The 20,469-nt window shown below is 38.4% G+C and overlaps 1 protein-coding gene across 5 annotated transcripts in view; it reads right to left on the bottom strand.

The window, feature by feature from the left end:
- KCNQ5 (potassium voltage-gated channel, KQT-like subfamily, member 5) overlaps positions 1-20,469 on the bottom strand; it is a 997,522-nt gene that overhangs the window by 260,135 nt on the left and 716,918 nt on the right. For all 5 annotated transcript variants that reach the window (XM_006899395.1, XM_006899397.1, XM_006899399.1 and 2 more), the window contains exon 3: positions 16,098-16,224. In XM_006899395.1, coding sequence (XP_006899457.1) covers positions 16,098-16,224 — 127 coding nt within the window. The remainder of the gene's footprint in view (positions 1-16,097; positions 16,225-20,469) is intronic.

Genomic DNA, 20,469 nt, shown 5'->3' with positions numbered 1-20,469 from the left:
CCCCACTTCACTGATTTCATCTCCTTGTCAAAAATCAGTTGATTATAGATAGATGGGTTTATCTCTGGATTCTCAATTCGATTCCATTGATCTATGTGTCTGTCATTGTACCAGTACCATGCTATCTTTACCACTATGGCAGTGTAGTAAGATTTGAAATCAGGGAGTGAGATACCCCCTACCGTTCTTCTATTCTTAAGGAGTGCTTTGCTTATTCGGGGCTTTTTTCCATTCCAAAAGAAATTGGAGATTGCCTTTTCCATCTTGTTGAAGAATAGGATTGATATTTGTATTGGGATTGCATTAAATGTGTAAATTTATTTTGGTAATACTTACTGGCTAGGATTTTATTCAGCATTTTTGCACCTGTGTTCATGAGAGGTACTGGCATATAGTTTGGTGTTTTTTTTAAAAATTAATTAATTAATTTTTTTTTAAAAATTTTGGTGGTATCTTTACCTGGCTTTGGTATCAAGGATATTTTTGCTTCCTAGAATAGTATTTTATATAGACCTTGTGACAATTCACTTGTAAAATCATTTTTCCAAGGTTTTTTTGCTTTGTTTTGTTATTTTTTGTTGGAAGTTGTTTTATTACTGGTCCAATTTCTTCTTTTGTAATGAGTCTGTTTAGGTGTTCAATTTTGGTTGTGTCAGTTTACGTAGGTTATGACCACCAACCCGCAGGTAAACATGACCTGCCCCCATTTTCCCCTACATTTTCATATTTGTTTGAGTATAGTTTTTCATAATATTCTACCATTCACCTTTTTATTGTAGTTGGTTCTGTTTTGACATTGCCTCTTTCATCTCTTATTTGGATTATTTGTATCTTTTCTTTTTTTGCCTTTGTTAGTTTTGCTAGCACATTGTAGATTTTATTGACCTTTTTTAAAGAATGCTTTGTTGATGGTTTCAATTATTTTCTGATTTTTATTTGTTTCTGCCCTAATTTTTAGAATTTCCTTTTTTTTTTTTTTTTTGAGGGTATCAGATTTTCTTGCTGCTGTTTTTCAATTTGTTGGAGATGTTGGGTTAAAATGTTATTATCATTTTTTTCTTCCCATTTGATGTGGTTTTTTTGATTGCTATAAATTAACCTCTAATTATTGCTTTAGCTATTTCTCTGAGGTTTTGGTAGGTTGTGTTTTCATTGTCATTTGTTTCAAGAAACTTTTTTTTGCGAATTAAAATGACAGTATAGTCTTTAGTCACACTTATATTTCTTATTCTATAATATTGTCTTGAATCAGATCTTTTTACAGATTAAATAATCCTTTCTATTTCTTTTAGGCTTTGAAATATACAGATCTCTTTAACATTTGACATTGGCCTATTAAACATTATAGAAATACCTGGTGAACCTTATGAGGAAGGCAGACAAAAAGGAACATTACATATCATTCCCATTTCACAGTTGAGAATATTGAGAGGTATTGAGTCCAACAGTTTTGCTGAGTCATATGGCTAATAAATTACATACTTAGTGTACAGCTCAGTTTTTTTGACTCCCCAAACAGTACACTTTCTATTACTATCATTGATAGGTTGTTGTTTGTTTTTTTGTTTTGTTTTTTTAAATTTTATTTTTTTAACTTTTTAATTTCACTTTCATTTCTTCTAGTACCCTCTCATGTTCAAGCAAAGTGTTGTTAAGCTTCCAAATGTATGTTTTTTTTTCATTCCTTTACCCTCTTGTTATTAATTTCTAATTTTGTAGCATTGTGATCTAAGAAGATGCTTTGTATTATTTCTGTATTTTTTAATTTATTGAAAAAGAAATTGTCTTGTGACCTAAAATGTGATCTATTCTGGAGAATGTTTTATGCACATTGGAGAAGAAGGTATACTGTGAGTTTTTGGGGTGAATTAGCCTGTATAAAGCTATGAGATTGAGTTGTTTTAATTGTTTAATTATTGTGTGGTTTAATTCTTCAGCATCTTTTCTGAGTTTCTTTATAGTAGTTTTATCTTTTCTTGAGAATGGTGTACTGAAGTGTCCTATTACTGCTATAGTGGTGGTGTCTATTTCCCCCTCCCCCCCAGTTCTGTTAATGTTTGCTTTGTATATTTTATACCTCTATCATTTGGTGCATAGATATTTATTATTGTTATGTCTTCTTGTTCTATTGACCCTTTAAGAATTATAGAGTGATCTTCCTTTTCCTTTGTGATGGTTTTTGCATCAAAATCTATTTTATCAGATTTTAATATTCTTATTCCTATTTATTTTCTGGTTGCCATTTGCTTAGTATGTTATCCCACCCTTTTATTTTTACTCTTTCTTTATCTTTACTTTTCAAGTATGTCTCTTGTAGACAGGATATTGATGGGTTTGGGGGTTTTTTTATCCAATCTGCTACTCTTTTTCTTTTCAGTTGTGCATTTACACCATTCACATTTAGTGTAATTACTGAGAGACAAGGTTTTATTGCTCTCATTTTGTTGAATTCTTTTTGGGGTTGTTGCCGAATACTTTGGTCCATTTTGCTTTCTGTGGCACCTCTGTAAGAAGGATGTCTCAGTGTTTCCTGCAATGCTGGTCTTGTTTTTACCAACTCCCTTAAATTCTGCTTTTCCTTTTCAGTTGTGTGTTTACACCATTCATATTCAGTGTAATTATTGAGCGGCAAGGTTTCATTGCTATCATTTAGTTGAATTATTTCATTAGTTTGGTCCATCTTGCTTTCTGTGGCACCTCTGTAAGAAGGATGTCTCAGTGTCTCCTGCAATGCTGGTCTTGTTTTTACAAACTCCCTTAGATTCTGCTTTTTTGATGATATCTTGATCTCTCCTTCCTATTTGATGGACAATTTCGCTGGGAACAGCATTCTTGGTTGACATTTGTGTTCTTTGAATGTTCTATATATGTCGTTCCACTGTCTTCTTGTTTGCATGGTTTCTGTTGAGAAAATGCATTTAATCTTATTTACTTTCCTTTATAGGTTACTCTTTGTTTCTCCCTAGCTGATTTCTGAATTATCTCCTTATCTTTTGTTCTGGCAAATTTGACTATGATATGCCTTGGTGTTTTTCTTTTGGGGTCTATTCTATAAGGCATTTGCTTATTTTCTTGAATATATATATTCTCTCCTTCTTCATTATGCCACAAAAGTTTTCTTCTAATATATCTTCAACAACTTTCTCAGTGCCTTTACTTGCTTTTTCCATCTCTGGGATTCCAATTGTTGTTGTTCTTGTTATGTGCCATTGAGTCACTTGGGACTCATAGCAACCCTATATACAAAATCCCTAAACCCCGCTCTATCCTGTGCCAATCTTACTGTTTCTGACACACCTACCTCCTTTACCTTTGTTACTGAATCAATTCATCTCACTGAGGGTCTTCCTCTTCTGTGCTGTCCCTCTACCCTCCTAAGCATGATGTCCCTCTCCAAGGACTAATCCTTTCTTTCAACTTGTCCAAAGTATGTCAGAGAAAGGTTCATAATCCTTGCCTCCAAGGGGCAGTCTTGTCTTATCCTTTCTAGTCTATGGTATATTCAATACTCTTATCCAGGACCACAGCTCAAAGGCATCAATTCTCCTATCATTCCTAGCCATTGTCCAGCTCTCTGATGCATAGTAAGCAATTGCAAAAACTATGACCTGGATCAGGTGTACCTTATTCTCTAGACTGACACCATTGCTCTTCAGTACTTTAGAGAGGACTCTAACAGCAGACTTTCCCAATGCAATTCTTCTTTTAATTTCTTCTTTTTAATTTCTAATGGTCCTAAGAGTGTTGACTGTGGAGTTAAGCAAACTAAAACTGTTTACAGGGACTCCGATTATATGCGTGTTATTTCTCTTGATTTTGACCCCCATTTTTCTTAGGTTTTCTTCTTTTTCTTTCCTTTTTGATTTTTTTATGTCCTAGCAGATCAGTAGTGACAATTCCATCTACTATTTCATTGAATCTGCAGTTTATCTCTTCAGCTCTGTTCCTGTGTCCCTCCAACATGTTGACAACATCTGAAACACTAGTCCTCATATTCCGGATTGTGGTTTCTTGTTTTTCCAGAGCCTCTAATGCCTCATTTGTTTTAAATCCATTGCCTTGAATTTTTTTTTAAAGTTCCTCTTGGTTTTTCAGCAAGTAGGGTTGTATCATCTGCATAGCACAGGTTGTTGATGAATCTCTTACCAATCCTGATGTCACATTCCTCCTCATATAGCCCAGAATCCCAGATGATCTGTTCCACATACCGATTGAAAAGGTATGGAGACAAAATACATCGCTGGCTGACTACTTTCCTAATTTTGAACCATGCAGTGTAAGCTTGCTCTATTATGACAACTGCCTTGGTCAAGGACTATAGTCTTCAATACAGATTGAAGCTCAACATAAAGAAAATAAATATTCTCACCACTGGGCCAATTGGCAGCATCAGTATGGATGGCGAAGAGATTGAGATTGTTAACAATTTTAGTTTGCTTGGCTCCACAGTCATAATTCTTGGTACCAGCAGCCAGGAAATCAAGAGATGAATTGCATTGGGAAAGTCCACTGTCAGGGACCCCTCCAGAGTACTGAAGAGCAACAACATCAGGCTGGAGACTAAGGTGTGCCTGATCTGGGCTATAGTCTTCACAACTGTATGCTACGGACTGGAGAGCTGGATAGTGACTAGGGATGATAGAAAGAGAATTGATGCCTTTGAGCTGTAGTGCTGGAGAAGAGTGTTGAATATACCATGGACTGCTAGGAGAACAAACATGTTTGTCTGGGATAAGGTGAAGCCAGAATACTCCTTGGAATCAAGGATTCTGAAGCTTCATCTGACATTCTTTGGGCATGTTGCAAGGAGGGACCAGTCCTTGGAGAGGGATGTCATGTTTGGGAGAATGGAGGGACAGTGCAGGAGAGGATGACTGTTAATGAGATGGATTGATTCAGTGACTGGAGTGGTGGGAGTAGGTGTGTTGGAGACAGTGAGGTTGGCACAGGATAGAGCAGGATTTAGGGCTCTCGTACATAGGGATGCTATGAGTCACAAGTGACTCGATGGCACATAACAACAACAACAACAACAACAACAACAACAACAACAACAACAACTTGGTTTTTGCTTGCATAGTCCTGTAATTCTTCAAGCTTGTTGTTCACCCATTGAAAATATTCAGTCATTGTTCTGTTGAATTATTTGTCAGAAAGTTCCACCAGACTTTTGGGCTTCAATAAATTCACTGATACTCTGTCATTTTTTGAGGGTGACATCTTGTTTGTTTGATTCTTTTGTGACATTGCCATGGTAGAGTTTTTAATACCTGATGCCTTAGCAGGCTCTTGGTCTGAAAACCTCAGCTCAGGAAGGCACTGCTCCAAAGGAGGGCTGGGTAGTTACCCTGCCTGAGTTTCTCTCTAAATTTTGACTCAAGGGAATAGTTGTTTTGATAGGGGAGTGATAAGGCCTGTGAATTGTCAGGGAACTGCTAATGTCACACAACTGCTGCAGGTAGGTGGTTCCATGGTGCCTAGGGCTAATGGCCACTCCAGCTCTGGGAGGGAGAAAAAAATTACTTCATCTGGGTCTCCAGTGCAGTTGGGAAGGTGCAGAGGTGGGTCATACTCTAGGCAGCAGGGTGTCCTCTAGGTGGCAGTGTGTCCTCCAGGTAGTGGTGTCTGCAGGCAGCAGGGCCAGGCCCTCCAGGTAGCAGGTTTGAATGTCTAGGTGGTGGGGCTGTGGGATGGCTGAGCCGGGCTTCTGGGCGGTGTGCAGGAGCATCTAGGCAGTGAGGCCACAGGGTCAGGTCCTCCAGGTGGTGGTGCTAGGGCATCCAGGCAGCCACCAGGAGTGTCCAGGCCATGGGGCCAGTTCCTCCAGGTGGCTGGTTCAGGGATCCAGGCAGCAGGGCCTGACCACCAGGTGGAGAGGCTGGGGCCTCCAGGTAATTGGGCCAAAGGCTTCCAAGCAACAGAAGCTATACATTTTTTTAAAAAATATTTTTCTGGTCGTTTATTTACAAAGTTCAAATACACTGTTTTAGAAAACAGATTCTTTTAATTTCTCTTTCGCTCCCACCCATGAAATTGCACAACTCCATGACTATCCCCTCCTCCTCCTGCATATCCTCATCCCTCTCCTTCCACCCTCTCTCACCCTTCTTGGATTCTTATACTCATTCTACAATAATGGTTTTATACAATATTTATACTTGTGGGACTGAATTAGTTCACTCAGCATAATGCTCTCCAATCTCTCCCAAGTTAGGTAATAATTTACAAAAATCATTGCTCCTGTGTGCTGAAGACAGGAACTTATGATTGTGATTGCCATATCCTAGTGCAGTCAATATGGATTGTAGCTCAATATCAAGAAAACAAAGATCTTCACCACTAATCCAATTGGTATCATCATGATAGATGGAAAAAAGTTCAAGACTGTTCAAATGTCATCTTATTCAGAAGCACAACCAACATTCTTTGCATCAAAACATGTAAGGAAAATCTGCTGTCAGGTATCTCTCCAGAGTGCTGAACAGCAATGATGCCAGTTTAGAGACTAATAAGGGTCTGATCCAGGCCATGGTCTTTGAAATTACTTGCTACACATCAGAGAGCTTGACAATAACTAAAGATTACAAAAGACGAGTCAATGACTTAGAGTTGTTCTGAAAATAGTATTGAACATACCATGGTCTGCTGAAAGAAAAAAAAAAAAACCCGAACAAAACAGAACAGTTCTGTAGATAGTGAAACTAGGCTGCTCTTTAGAGGAAAAGATTTTGAAGGTCCATCTCACATATTTTGGGTGTGTTGCCAGAAGGGACCAGTCTTTGGAGAAGGACAGCATGTTTGGAAGGATGGGAGGTCAGTGCAGGAAAAGAAGACCCAGAATGAGATGGACTGACAGAGTTACTGGGGTAATGGGAGTAGATGTGAGATTAACTGAGGATAGGGCAGGGTTCTGAGCTATTGTTCATAGGATCAGTTTGAGTCACAGATGACTCGATGGCACAAAACCACAACAACAGCATTACTTTTAAAAAAGTCTCACATAAATATTCTATTAAAATTGTTAGTACAATATATCATAGTGCTATAGTGAAAGTAAAGGGACAGTAAAATAGAGGAAGTCCATTTAAGAGATAGATTGATACAATGATTGCAAGAATGGACTTGAGCATGGCAGACACTATGAGCAGGGTACAAGATAGGGCAAGATTCAGATCTATTGTTCATAGGATCACTATGAATTATAGCCTACTCAATGAGACATATCACATCATACTACTTTACATTAGACACTAAAATTTATAAGAGAAGTGAGCTTAATCTTTTCTTACTCTGGTAAGAATCTGTGCTATAATTCCACAGGCATGTGGTTCAAATCAACTAGTTGCTCCATGGGAGAAGGATGGGTAATCTCCTCCTGTCTGGTTACTGCCTCTGAAAATCTGTCAGAGGGTCAGCTATGTATTGGTTCTGAGTTGAAGGCACACAAAAATAATAACAACTCTTTAAGGGCATTCTCTAGTTGGTTAAGTCACATTAACTAATAAACTTATATCATGAGTTCATGTTTATGTTCAATGTGATCAATTGCCTAAATAGGTCCCCATGATCTATTAATTAACATTCTGAGGCATGAAGTTGTTGCTAGCATAGGAAACATCTTTAAAATATAGGTATAACATCACTGAAGGTATCTTCAGTTGGGAAATATTCAAGGAACCTCATGGTAATACTGCTCAAGACTGCACAATTTTTAAAAAGGCAAGTAAATTTGAGATTCCAGTTTTCCTTTCAGACTAGAAAGCAGCAAAAGGCAATCTGATTCAGCTAGTATAAAGTTTATTCTTTAATCAATGCTATTCTGTAAAACCTGGTTTTCCACTCAATGATTATTACTGACTAATGATTAACATAAAAGTATTATCTTCTTTTTTCACAAGATGACAATGAATGGGTTTAATGTAATTTAATTTTTAAAATGTTTGTAAATGGTAAAAGCATTTTTCTCCAGTGGAGTGAAATAATGTAGCAGTGAATCCTGGTTCTATCAATAATCATCTTCCTAACTTTGAACAACTTCTTTAAAATGGAAGATTACTAATGTAAGGTAAGCAAGATAATATTTATAAAATTTTTAGCACAGTATGTAGTACATGTAGTTCTCAGTTAACATTAGCTATTATTAAGTAAAGAAATGTAAATATGAACTACTTTGACTAAAGAGATTTAAAGGGAGTTCTTGTGGCCTAGTGGTTGGAGTTTGTACTCAAAGGCAGAAGGTTTGAATTTACCATCTGTTCTGTGGTAGAAATATGGGCAATTTCGTTCATGCAATTTATAGCCTCTGAAAACCTCCAGTGGGTCAGCTATGAGTTTATAGGTTCTGACTTGATGGCACATAACCTAAGGGGATTTAATCATTGGCAATGAGCTAATCTGTTGTTGTTGTTCGGTGCTATTGAATCAAGTATGATTTAAAGCAACCCTATGAACAAAAGATCTGAACCCAGTCCTGTCCTGCACCATTCTCACTCTTCCTGACACACAAGAGCCCACTGCAGCAGTCACCATGTCAATACATCTTGTCAAGAGTTTTTCTCTCCTTCACCGACCCTCCACCCTTCCCAGCATCATGTCCGTCTCCAAGGAATAGCCCCTCTTATCAATATGCCCAAAGTATGTGAGGCAAAGCCTCATCATTCTTGCCTCCAAAGAGCACTCTGACTGCACTCTCTGCAAGACATATTTGTTCCCCTGGCTGTCTATGAGATATTTAGCATTCTTCTCCAATATCACAATTCTTTTCCACTCTGTTGTTATATACCATTAAATTGCAATTGACTCAAAGCTCCAGGAGGTTCTCAGAGGCAGTAAAATGCACAGAAGTATATCTTTCTATTGGAGAGCAACTGGTAGATTCAAACCATGTACCTTTGGGATAGCAGCACAACACCTTACTGTTAAGGTACCAGAGCTCACTTAATCAACTTAAGGGGTTTTATCTATCCTCAAATGATGCAGTTGATCTATGTGTCCTATAGGAAGAAATAGCAGCTAAGTACATGGCTGACAGAAAGGAAATAATCTGAGAGAATAATCCATACTAAAATGGAGAATATATTACAAGGTAAAGAAAATGATGCAACTTTAGAGCTAGCTTTCTAGAACAACAAATGTTGGCTTGTGTCTTCACTGTATAAACCAGTGGTGGTTCTGGTAGGCTCTGATCTATTTTATAGCATGTTAGCAGTTTAAGTCATCTTTTCATTAGGTGAACTCACAAATGTAATAGCATTGCCTCAGCCATGTGGTTGGTTTTCATTGTTCTTTTAGTAAGTAAGAAGCTGACAATACTTTTTTTTTTTTTAAAACATATACTTGTTGACATTTCTTAAGGGAAAGGGATTTCTGTCAAAGGCATATATTTGATTCGTGGAAGTAACATTTGTGCTGTGGTTTACTTCTCCTTGCCTCCCCTGGGCATTTTACACTGTAGCAAAACTGTTAAAATAGTAATAAGAAATAAACTAATATTTAGCACAAAATACAGATCCAAATTTAATTTCAGGCCATAATTTCTACTTCCCTGAGATGATCTACAAGGCTAAAAAATACTAGCCTGTTAACATCTGTCTTAAGAAAGAGTCACCAAAAAATCCCAAAAGGCTACTGTGAAGCAGCTTGTTGGCTTTCAGACACATGGGGTTAATTTTGGGGGATCTGAGTACCAGTCCTTGGCACCAACTGCAATTTTCAGACAGGAATGATGGCTGGAGAAAGGAATGACTATGCAATCAGCCTTTCAGATCTTTCACCCATTCTCAACACTGAAACTGATGGGTGAGTGAGTTGTGATTGAATCCAGAGAAATCACAGACCACTGGTGGTGTGGTTAGTTCAAGGGAATGAAGCCTGCCTAGTTGTTATCACAACTTAAGACTTGACTCTCCAAACTAATCATGCAAAGATTGCTGTGGACATCAGTCAAAATGTTGTTAATACAGAGTATCAGGGGAGAGCTGGAAATTGAGCACATGGATTGAAGGAAGAGATTTGGTCATTCAAAATTAGATCTCACCAATTTTAAAGCACGTTTTCAAAACCAAGCAGAGAGTAAACAATAATGAAACAATGGAGCTAGGAAAACCCACAGATTTATTCAGCCCTTGTTGTTGTTATGTGCCGTCAAGTCACTTGTGACTCATAGCGACCCTATGTGCAACAAACAGCCTTAAACCCTGCTCTATCAAGTGCCAATCACACTGTCTCCAACACACCCATTCCGATAACCCCAGTCACTGAATCAGTCCACCTCATAGAGGGTCTTCCCCTCCTGTGATGTCCCTCCTCCCTCCCAAGCATGATGCCCCTCTCCAAGGACTGGTCCCTCCTAACAACATGTCCAAAGTATGTCAGATGAAGTCCCAGAATCCTTGCCTCCCAAGGGACACACTGACAAAGGAGATTAATCAGAATGGGCTTTGACAAGCACTGTGGCAATTGGACAATTAAAACAGACATTGGGGGGGGGGGAAGAGGGTGGAGAAAACAGTGCAACAATGAATGAATGAAAACCCAAAATCTCTGTAAATGTTCATTAAAACTAATAAAATTTAATAATAATTAAAAAAAGAAATCAAAAGCCAAAAAAAAAATCTGGAAAAAAAATAATCCTTGCCTCCAAGGAGCAGCCTGGTTTAACCCTCTCCAGGATAAATCTGTTTTCTTAGCAGTCCATGGTACCCTCAATACTTTTCTCCAACACCACAGCTCAAAGGCATCAATTCTCCTTCTATCCTCCCTAGTCATTGTGCAACTCTCTGATGCATAACAAGTGATTGCAAAGACCATAGCCTGTATCAGATGCACCTTAGTCTCCAGAGTGACACCACTGCTCTTCAGTACTTTGGAGAGGTCCCTAACAGCAGACTTTCCCATTGTAATACATCTTTTCACTTCCTGGCTGCTGGTGCCAAGACTGTTGACTGTGGAGCCAAGCAAACTAAAGCTGTGAACAATCTCAATCTCTTCACCATCCATCCTCATGCTGCCAATTGGCCCAGTGGTGAAAATCTTTGTCTTCTCGATATTGAGCCCCAATCCATACTGAAGGCTGCAGTCCTTCACCCTCTGCAGTAAGCACTTCAGGTCCTCCTCAGTTTCAGCAAGCAGGGTTGTGTCATCTGCATAACATAGATTGTTGATAGATCTTCTACCAATCCTGATGCCACACTTCTCCTCATAGAACCCAGCCTCTTGGATAATCTGTTCTGTGTGTAGGTTGAAAAGGTATGGAGATATCACATATCCCTGGTGTACACCTTTCCCAATTTGAACCATGTAGTGTTCCCTTGCTCTGTTCTGATGACTGCCTCCTGGTTCAAGTATAGGTTTCACATTAGAACGATCAAGTGTTCTGGGATTCCCATTCCTCTCAGAGTCAACCACAGTTTATTATGATCCACACATTATTATGCCTTTGCATAATCAATGAAACACAGATAGACATTCTTCTGGTATTCCCTGCTTTTAGCTAAGATCCATCTAACATCAGCTACAATATCCCTAGTACCACAATCCCTTCTAAACCCAGCCTTGTATCCTGGCGGTTCTCTGTTGATGTGTTGTTCCAGTCATTTTTTGATAATCTTCAGTAGAATCTTGCTTGCATGTGAAATCAATGAGATTGTTCTGTAGTTTCCACACTCTGTTGGGTCACCTTTCTTTGGAATGGGAACAAATATAGTTTCTTCCAGTCAGTTGGCCAAGTGGTTGTTCTTGAGATTTCTTGGCACAACTTGGTGAGCACATCCAGGGCAGTATCCATTTACTGAAATACGTCAATTGGTATACCATCTATTCCTGGGGCCTTATTTTTAGCTATTTCCTTCAAAGCACCTTGAACTTCTTCCTTCATCACCATAGGCTCTTGCTCATATGTTATTTCATGAAATTCTTCTGTGTCTTCCAATTGCTTTCGATACAGTGACTCAGTATATCCATCTTCTTTTAATACTTCCTGGATCAGGTTACAATTATTTAAAATGTTTTCCAAACAAAAGTGTACAATGATCTCATGATTTCTTAAGTCAAAAAGTTTTAGAAATATTCCTAGCTTTGGCTAGAAGGTAAGGACAGAGGGTGGGCAATTAAAGAGAAGAAAGTTTTTGGGAATTAGCCTTTGCGGTCTCTATCAAATTGTGTAAGTTGGTCAATATGGGGCCCTTTAGAGTAGTGAGAGAAGATCTTCACTCTGAAACCTACCAGCGTCCCTTTTCAGCAGGAAGTAGCTAAGAGAATACGCCATCCCCTTTTCCTTATGAATCAGGGTGAAGTCTCTCTCAGGGAGGAGTAATAGGGAATGACAAAGGATACACTGACAAAGGAGATTAATCAGAACTGGCTTTGACAAGCACTGTGGCAATGATACTTAGTCTCTAGACTGATATCATTACTTCTCAGCACTCCGGAGAGGTCCCTGACAGCAGACTTTTCCAGTGCAATTTGTTTTGTTCATCAAAAACCCTATGCATAATATATTAGTTTGAACAAAAAGGCTATGAGGTGCATTTCACAATTCACTTTCATTAGTCAATCTGTGACATTAGTCATGTTCATGAACCTATTAAAAATGCCAAAGAGAGTTTCAGGAGGCATCCAGAAAAACTGTTGCCTTTAGGTAGTTGGTTAAATTTGTACTGAAGAACTGAACCACATTTGAATATATTTCAACATTACCTCAAGTTGGTTGGACCATGGATTAAACTGTTAAGTGCACAATGAACAAAAGACAAAAAAATTCCTTGTTATCATACACATAAGTAGGAATATCATCTTTTTTTTAATGGGGAGTCACTATTTACACATGAAACTTTCTTGCAAAGTGATTAATTTGAGATAAAAGACTCAGATGAAGCAGAAGTCTGAAGAATTAACTGCTGCCATTAATCATCTCATGCTGAATTTGTAAGGTCACTATTAATGAGACTATAGGCAAGTGTGATAACAGGCTACATAACATCATTGTTAGAACTACACACTATCACAATACTAAGATTGTCTGATGTATCCACAGCCAAAACCAGCTATCTAATGCCAGCAAGCATCTTGGAGAGAACTATCTTTTTAGCTGGGAGGTCAGAACTACATTGGTATTGGCTCTGGAATTGGAACAAACCCAATTTTTAATTGGCGTTAAAATCTGGAATGGAATATTCTTGAAATCATCCATGAACCCAATTTATTCTGCAGAAGTTGAATGAATATGGCTAACCATCTGCCTCATGAATTGTTTAGTTTGGGTCTCAAAGGGACACAAAGTATTTGTTGTTCAGTGGCCTCATATCAGGCTACAGTCCTTCAAAATGTTGCTTGGACAGGGAATTCAGAAAGAAACAAATGTCTTCAAGGTTTAAAATCAAGTGCCTTCATTAATATGCCTTGGGACTGGCTAGGCCTATGAAGCTGGGAATTTCACACCTATCTTCATCAGTCCTTCGCATAACAATTTCCAAAGACATAAAGCCTGTTTTTGAAAAGAGAAGTTGAGAATTTAACATCTACTTTTATTGATACTTACCAGTGATAGTTAGCACAACAATTTCTAAAAAGAACTAAAGCCTATTCTTGGGGAAAAAGGAGTATTTGGTGAAAGAGACAGCACTAATGAATTCCAAACAGTATTTTAAAGTTGATTTAACTCAGATATTTCTCTTGATTAACTAATGTACTTAGTACATCTTTATTAAATAAATGATGGCTCTTGTACATGCATAACACAGAAATATCTTTGTGGCAGAGACTGTCTGAGGTGACCACCAGTTCTTTCATCCACAGGGTTTACTCTGCAAACACAGCAAAGTTGGTTGACAGGACTCTTCTTTACAAAGCCCTAGTATGAAGAGATATTTTCTTCAAGTCTTCCTTAGCTCACTCTTCCTCCATCTCTCATAAACCACTGAGATGAATCTGACAAGTCGTGACCTTCCATCTGGTTACTAAGGCTGTAAATCTTAAAGGGAAGAGACTTCCAATCTGTCTTCCAAAACTGCTGGAAAATTCACACCCCTGGAGACTCTTGTATTTCTGGTGCAACATGCTGTGGAATATCCAACTGGAGTGCCTGTCCTCTACCATTTTTGTTGTTTTGTGCTGCTCAATTGGAACTGACTCATAGCTGACCATCCAGTGGGTTTTCAGAGGGAGTAAGTCACACACAAGGAGACGACACATTTGAGTTGTAAAACTCTTTACGTGAGAAAAACTGGATGAAATATGTTTACGGCATTGAAGTCTATGGGGTAGAGAATAGTCTAAAAGTATTATATTTTAGGGCATTATTTTTATTGTAGGAGTATGCAATGAGGGTTGCAGAGTGAATTATATTTGGGGGTAGGGGGTGGGGTTTGGGGAGGTGCAGGGGGGGTTTGTGTACCAATGAGGGAGCTTTTCAAGGAGAGGAGCAAACGGGGGGGGAGGGGTTTGTGCGGGAAGAAGGGTGCAACAATGAATGAATGGAATCCCAAAATCTCTGTAGATGTTCATTGAAATGAAAAATAAACAACCTAAATTAAAAAAAAAACAAACTCTTTACATATTCCTCAGCAGAAAAGAAGAAATCAAAGGGTTTCTCAGCCTTTCCTGAATCTTAAAAAGGTGTGTGTGTGTGTGTGTGTGTGTGTGTGTGTGTGAAGATAACCTATTGTGGATGAGGAGGAGATAATCTATATGAACTATCAAGTACATTACAAAACCCAGTGTTTCCAGCTTGGAAATAGTAGAAATAAGTAAACCTTCACCATGAACTTCCAGTATTTGAGTTTGAATTTATGCTTTAAGAAGTAAGGAAAAAAAAACAAAACAAAACAGAAACCCAAAACACCCAAGAGAATCAGATTTAGCTGACTAATAACAATAACACTAATAGTGTATATTAGGGGCTTTCAATTTTATGATATGCTTTTAAATATATTACTGGGAGATGCCAGATCTTAACTCCACAATACTGTATGGCATTTTCATTAAGAAATATCACTTCAAGCTGGTACCCAAATGAACAGAATCCCTCTGAAACAGCAGCATCTAGAGAGGTTCAGAGATCTACTCCTTATCTGGGAGTTGCAGGTGAGGAGGACTCATGTTTTAGACTTCAGAGCACTTTATTAGTTCTAAAATCACTAGGGAGGGATCTTGGTAGCATTAGTGGTTATGTATTCAACTACTAACTGAGAGATCTGTGATTTGAACTCATCAGTATATCTGCAGGGCGGAAGATGTGACAGGATTAAGATGTGGCAAAATTTCCTTCCACAAAGATTTTAACTTGGAAATTAAGTAAGTAGTTAGAGTCTGTCCACTAGAGTCTCTCTGAATTGGCATTGACTCATTAGCTATGGGCTTCATTTTTGGATTTCAAATTCTGGATAAAACATAATTATTTTTGAAACATGCTAATCTGTATATGTTGCCAGGAATTATAGAACTATCCAATCCAGCTGATCAAGAGTATAGCAAAAAAGATTTTTATACTCAAGATAACAAAAGGAGATTTTTTTATACTTGATATATAGGAATCAGTGGTTTTTTTGCTTCAAAGGAACAAACACAGAAGAACCATATATCACTGCACAACTTGACCCATAAAGAGGATGTTCTAGAATCAAATCAAAGTTCAAATCCCAAAAATGACCTTTAAGTACGTGGATTACTTTAAGTAACCTAATATTCCAGTCATTGACCCAGGTCCTTCATCTGTAGTATGTTGTGGAGGTGGTTGCTAGGTGTCACCAAATCAGAACTGACTCACTGATGATCTTTATTGGGTTTTCAGAGGCTGTAAATCATATAGGAGGAGATTTTCCATCTTTGTTCAGCAGAGCAACTGGTGAATTAAAACTGTTTGCCTTTGGAATGGCATCACAGCTCCTTACCACTAAATCACCAGAGCTTCCTGACCTTATTGTGTAGTTACGATAAAGAAATGAGTCAACAGTTTTAAAATACAAGAGTGCTCATTGTTTGTATCCACTTGCTTTTGATTTTCAATAGCAATAAAATGCTGGACTGTAAGGTGCGGATGAGAAGGACACAGTACCTCCAAGGTTATCTTGAGACTTCGATTCTCAGACTTTCAAACTCACCTATTACACAGAAAGGTTTCCGGGCAAATCTCAATCTTCCTTGCCATCCTCTGTACCGACAACAGCAACCAGCAGACCAGATGCGAATAATGAATTCCAAACCAAAGACAACAATCATCACGAACTCCTAAAATATCAAATAAAACGTGTTAGAGAGAAACACATCAAGAATCTCTAAGTATTTCTAGACATTTAGGCACTTGGTTTAGAATGTCCAGTTGTTAATGTTTAAGGCTAAGAACATCTTCTTCTCAAATCAAATTAACCCAGAAACAATTCGAAACACACATAGTCTGCATACTTACCATGGAGCATTATTCTTTTCCAAGCCTTTAATATTTTCCGTAGTTAGGAGCTAGTTTTATTACTAGAGGTGTAGATTGGATAGTTAACCTAACTTGCCTAGAATACATAATGAAGCTGACTTTAGCTCCCTGGGAATATGCGAAATATCTGAAACAAAACAATGGTACCTGAAATACAATCTTATGTTTTTAAAAAACTGTGTGAATCAGATTGCTAACAACTTTAGTCTGCTTGGCTCCACAGTCAACACTTTTGGCAACTGTAGTCAGGAAATAAAAAAAAACATATTGCGATGGGAAAGTCTGCTGTTAGGGACCTTTTGAGGGTACCGAAGAACAATGGTGTCACTCTGGAGACTAAGGTGAGTCTGATACAGGCTATGGTCTTTGCAATCACTTGTGATGCATCAGAGAGTTGGACAATGACTAGGAAGGATAGAAGGAGAATTGATGCCTTTGAGTTGTGGTGCTGGAGGAGTATTGAATGTACCATGGACTGGCAAGAAAACAAACAGATTCATCCTAGAGAGGGTTAAACCAGGCTACTCCTTGGAGACAAGGATTCTGGGGCTTCTTCTGACACACTTTGGACATGTTGTAAGGAGGGACAGGTCCTTTGTGAGGGACATCATGCTTGGGAGGGTAGAGGGACAGCACAGGAGGGGAAGACCCTCTGTGAGGTGGATTGATTCAGTGACTGGGGTGATTGGGATGGGTGTGTCAGAGGCAGTGCGACTGGCACAGGATAGAGCAGGGTTTAGGGCTGTTGTACATAGGGTCTCTATGAGTTGCAAGTGACTCAATGGCACATAACAACAACCACAACAAGTGTGGATCATAAAAAACTGTGGCTGACTCTGAGAAGAATGGGAATCCCAGAACACTTGATAGTGCTATACTTGCAACAAGAGGCAGTCATCAGAACAGAGCAAGGAAACACTGCATGGTTCAAAATAGGGAAGGGTGTATACCAGAGATGTGTCCTATCTCCATACCTTTTCAACCTATATGCAGAACAAATTATCTATGAGAAGTGTGGTATCAGGACTGGTGGAAGAACCATCAACAATCTGCATTATGCAGATGACACAACCCTGCTTGCTGAAACTGAGGAGGACCTGAAGTGCTTGCTGCAGAGGGTGAAGGACTGCAGCCTTCAGTATGGATTGAGGCTCAATATCAAGAAGACAAAGATTCTCACCACTGGACCAATTGGCAGCATGAGGACGGATGGTGAAGAGATTGATAGTTTACAGATTTAGTTTTCTTGGGTCCATAGTCAACACTCTTGGCACCAGAAGCCAGGAAATGAAAAGACGTATTACGATGGGAAAGTCTGCTGTTAGGGACCTCTCCAAAGTACTGAAGAGCAGTGGTGTCACTCTGGAGACTAAGGTACTCCTGATACAGGCCATGGTCTTTGCAATCAGTTGTTATGCGTCAGAGAGTTGCACAATGACTAGGGAGGATAGAAGAAGAATTTATGCCTTTGAGCTGTGGTGCTGGAGAAGAGTATTGAATATACTAGGGACTGCTAAGAAAACAAACAGGTTTATCCTGGAGAGGGTTAAAACGAGCTGCTCCTTGGAGGCAAGGATTCTTAATCTTCGTCTCATATACTTTGGACATGTTGCAAGGAGGAACCAGTCCTTGGAGAGGGACATCATGCTTTGGAGGGTGGAGGGACAGCACAGGAGGGGAAGACCTTCTATGAGGTGGATTAATTCAGTGACTGGTTTAATTAGGGTGGGCATGTCTGAGACAGAGAGATTGGCACAGGACGGAGCAGGGTTTAGGGTTGTTGTACATAGGGTCACAATGAGTCACAAGCAACTCAACAGCACACAACAACAACAATGACGACAACATGGTTGCCTTTTAATCAAAGGAGTGACACAGTGCCTAAACTTTTATGAATTGATCTCAGAGAAGACTGCACAAATGTTTAGAATTATACTGTTTTTTGGGGGTTTTTTTTGGTGCGTGTATTATGGTGTCAAAATCTCCTTATCAAATAGCAGATTTCAAAAACAATAATGTGTATGTGGCACATATTTTCCTTACCAGAAATAACGTTCTGAGTTATCCAGATCTGAAACTTGTTAATGAACAGGCTGTCCTTTGGCAAGAGCTGCCTAGAAAATAACACCTGCTTGAACAAACTGATTTTGAAATTATTTAGGAAGAGTTGTGAGTTAACCCTGGGGACAGGCCACTAAAGAGGCTCATTAAACAGTCAACCAAATATGAAAAGCCAAATGCAATTGAAGTGGAAAGCAACCTAGAGACAGCAAGTTTATAAATATTGGCTTCCCTTGAAGTTCCTCAGTTGTTTTTATGGAAGGGTTGACTTAACATTTCTGATGAAAACCAATTATCTACTATTGAGTTTTGTTATAAACACTTTACTTCAAATGCAATATGTGTCCTTTATTAAAATATTCAAACTCTACAGAAATAAAGAAAATAGAAAATAAAGGCCCTGATCCACTTGCCTCTCTCCCACCCCAAACTCCAAGAAAAAAATCTCTTAACAAATTTAGAAAATGGCCTTTTTCTTGCAAGTGTCTGGAAAATGTCTGTTTCTTTAGTTAGAGCATTTGACAATATACTGCACTTTTGAAATGCCTGGGAGAGAGATTTCACTTTAGCCTTTTTTCATTTTGCACTATTTCTTGAGGAGAAACTAAGCTCCAATGTTGTTTCCACTTATTTATAGTGACTTAAATTTCTTGCAGAGTAAATGTCTAATGATGTTTTTATGTAGAGGCAACCAAATTATGGTTAATACAGATGCATTAATGATATTAGAGTTTTGTTTTAGTTTACTTTTGAGAATATTTCTAAGTAATTGATTCTACTACTAATTCGTTAAAATGTCAAAAGGGTCAACCAACTAATTGAATTTTAATCTGTCACAGCTTCCCACATATACAAAGTATTCTAAAACCCAATATGCTTTTTATGTATATTGTTGTATAACATCGAGTTGGAATCAACTGATAGATGACCCTCCATTGGGTTTACAGGGCAGTTAATCAAACGAAGAGACTTCCCATCTTTCTCCTGCAGAGCAGTTGGCAGATTTAAACCATGCCTTTGGGTTGACAGTACAATTTCTTATACTCTTATCAAGGTTCAAAGGCAGATCTCCTTCTTGAAACTTATTTTCTACTTAGGTCACTAAGCTTGGTCATCTAGGGATGAAAGGCCACACTTTGATGAAATACTCAACGAAATGTCGAATGTTGCTGAGTGTCTGGGAACCACGAAACAATGATCTCCCTTTTCTATTGCCTTTGACCTTGGTTTTGTCTTCTCAAGCTGCCCTTTGAAATCTTCTGTTTAATTATTTTACTTCAACATATCCTCCCTTTGTTTTGGTTTATTGAAGGTGTACTGCAATTTTCATGTCTCTGCGATTGGCACAGGATAGAGCAGGGTTTAGGGCTGTTGTACATAGGGTCGCTATGAGTCGCAAACGACTTGATGGCATATAACAACAACAACTTCTGACATCCATTTTGGGTTTCCCCCACCCCTTTCCTCTGTCTTCATAGTGACTTTCTGGTCTCTTCATGGATGATATCCTTGATGTCATCCCACAATTCATCTGGTCTTTGATCACTGGTGCTCAAAATTCAAACCTCTTCTTAAGATTATTTTAAAATTCAGATGGAATACACTCAAGATTCTATTTTGGGGAGAGGCTTGGGATGAGAGAAATGTGAAACAATGAGTGAATGGAAAACCAAAGCCTCTGTAAATTTTTACTGAATTAATAATAAATTTAAATTAAAAAAAATTAAGTTAGAGTAAGGATGGCAATGGATTTGTAATTGCTCATGCTAGTAACACTATATCATGGCATTGAGGAGGAATAGTGGAACTGTATCCACATTTACAATATTCTTCTTACCAAAACCATTTATGGAAAATAGGAACTGCATTGGAATATGCATCTCTGGATTGGAAATGATCATATTGTTAATATTTCTAGCTTTAAACTTAAAAGATTAAAATGTTCAAAATTACTTGTTATATATTGGTTTAAATTTTCCCCTCTT

This window comes from Elephantulus edwardii, unplaced genomic scaffold, assembly GCF_000299155.1.
Source record: "Elephantulus edwardii isolate Elephantulus edwardi_28Jun2011 unplaced genomic scaffold, EleEdw1.0 scaffold00255, whole genome shotgun sequence".
Taxonomy (NCBI): Eukaryota; Metazoa; Chordata; class Mammalia; order Macroscelidea; family Macroscelididae; genus Elephantulus; species Elephantulus edwardii.
Note: the sequence above shows the minus strand (reverse complement) of the source record. Positions and strands in the feature narration are given on the sequence as shown.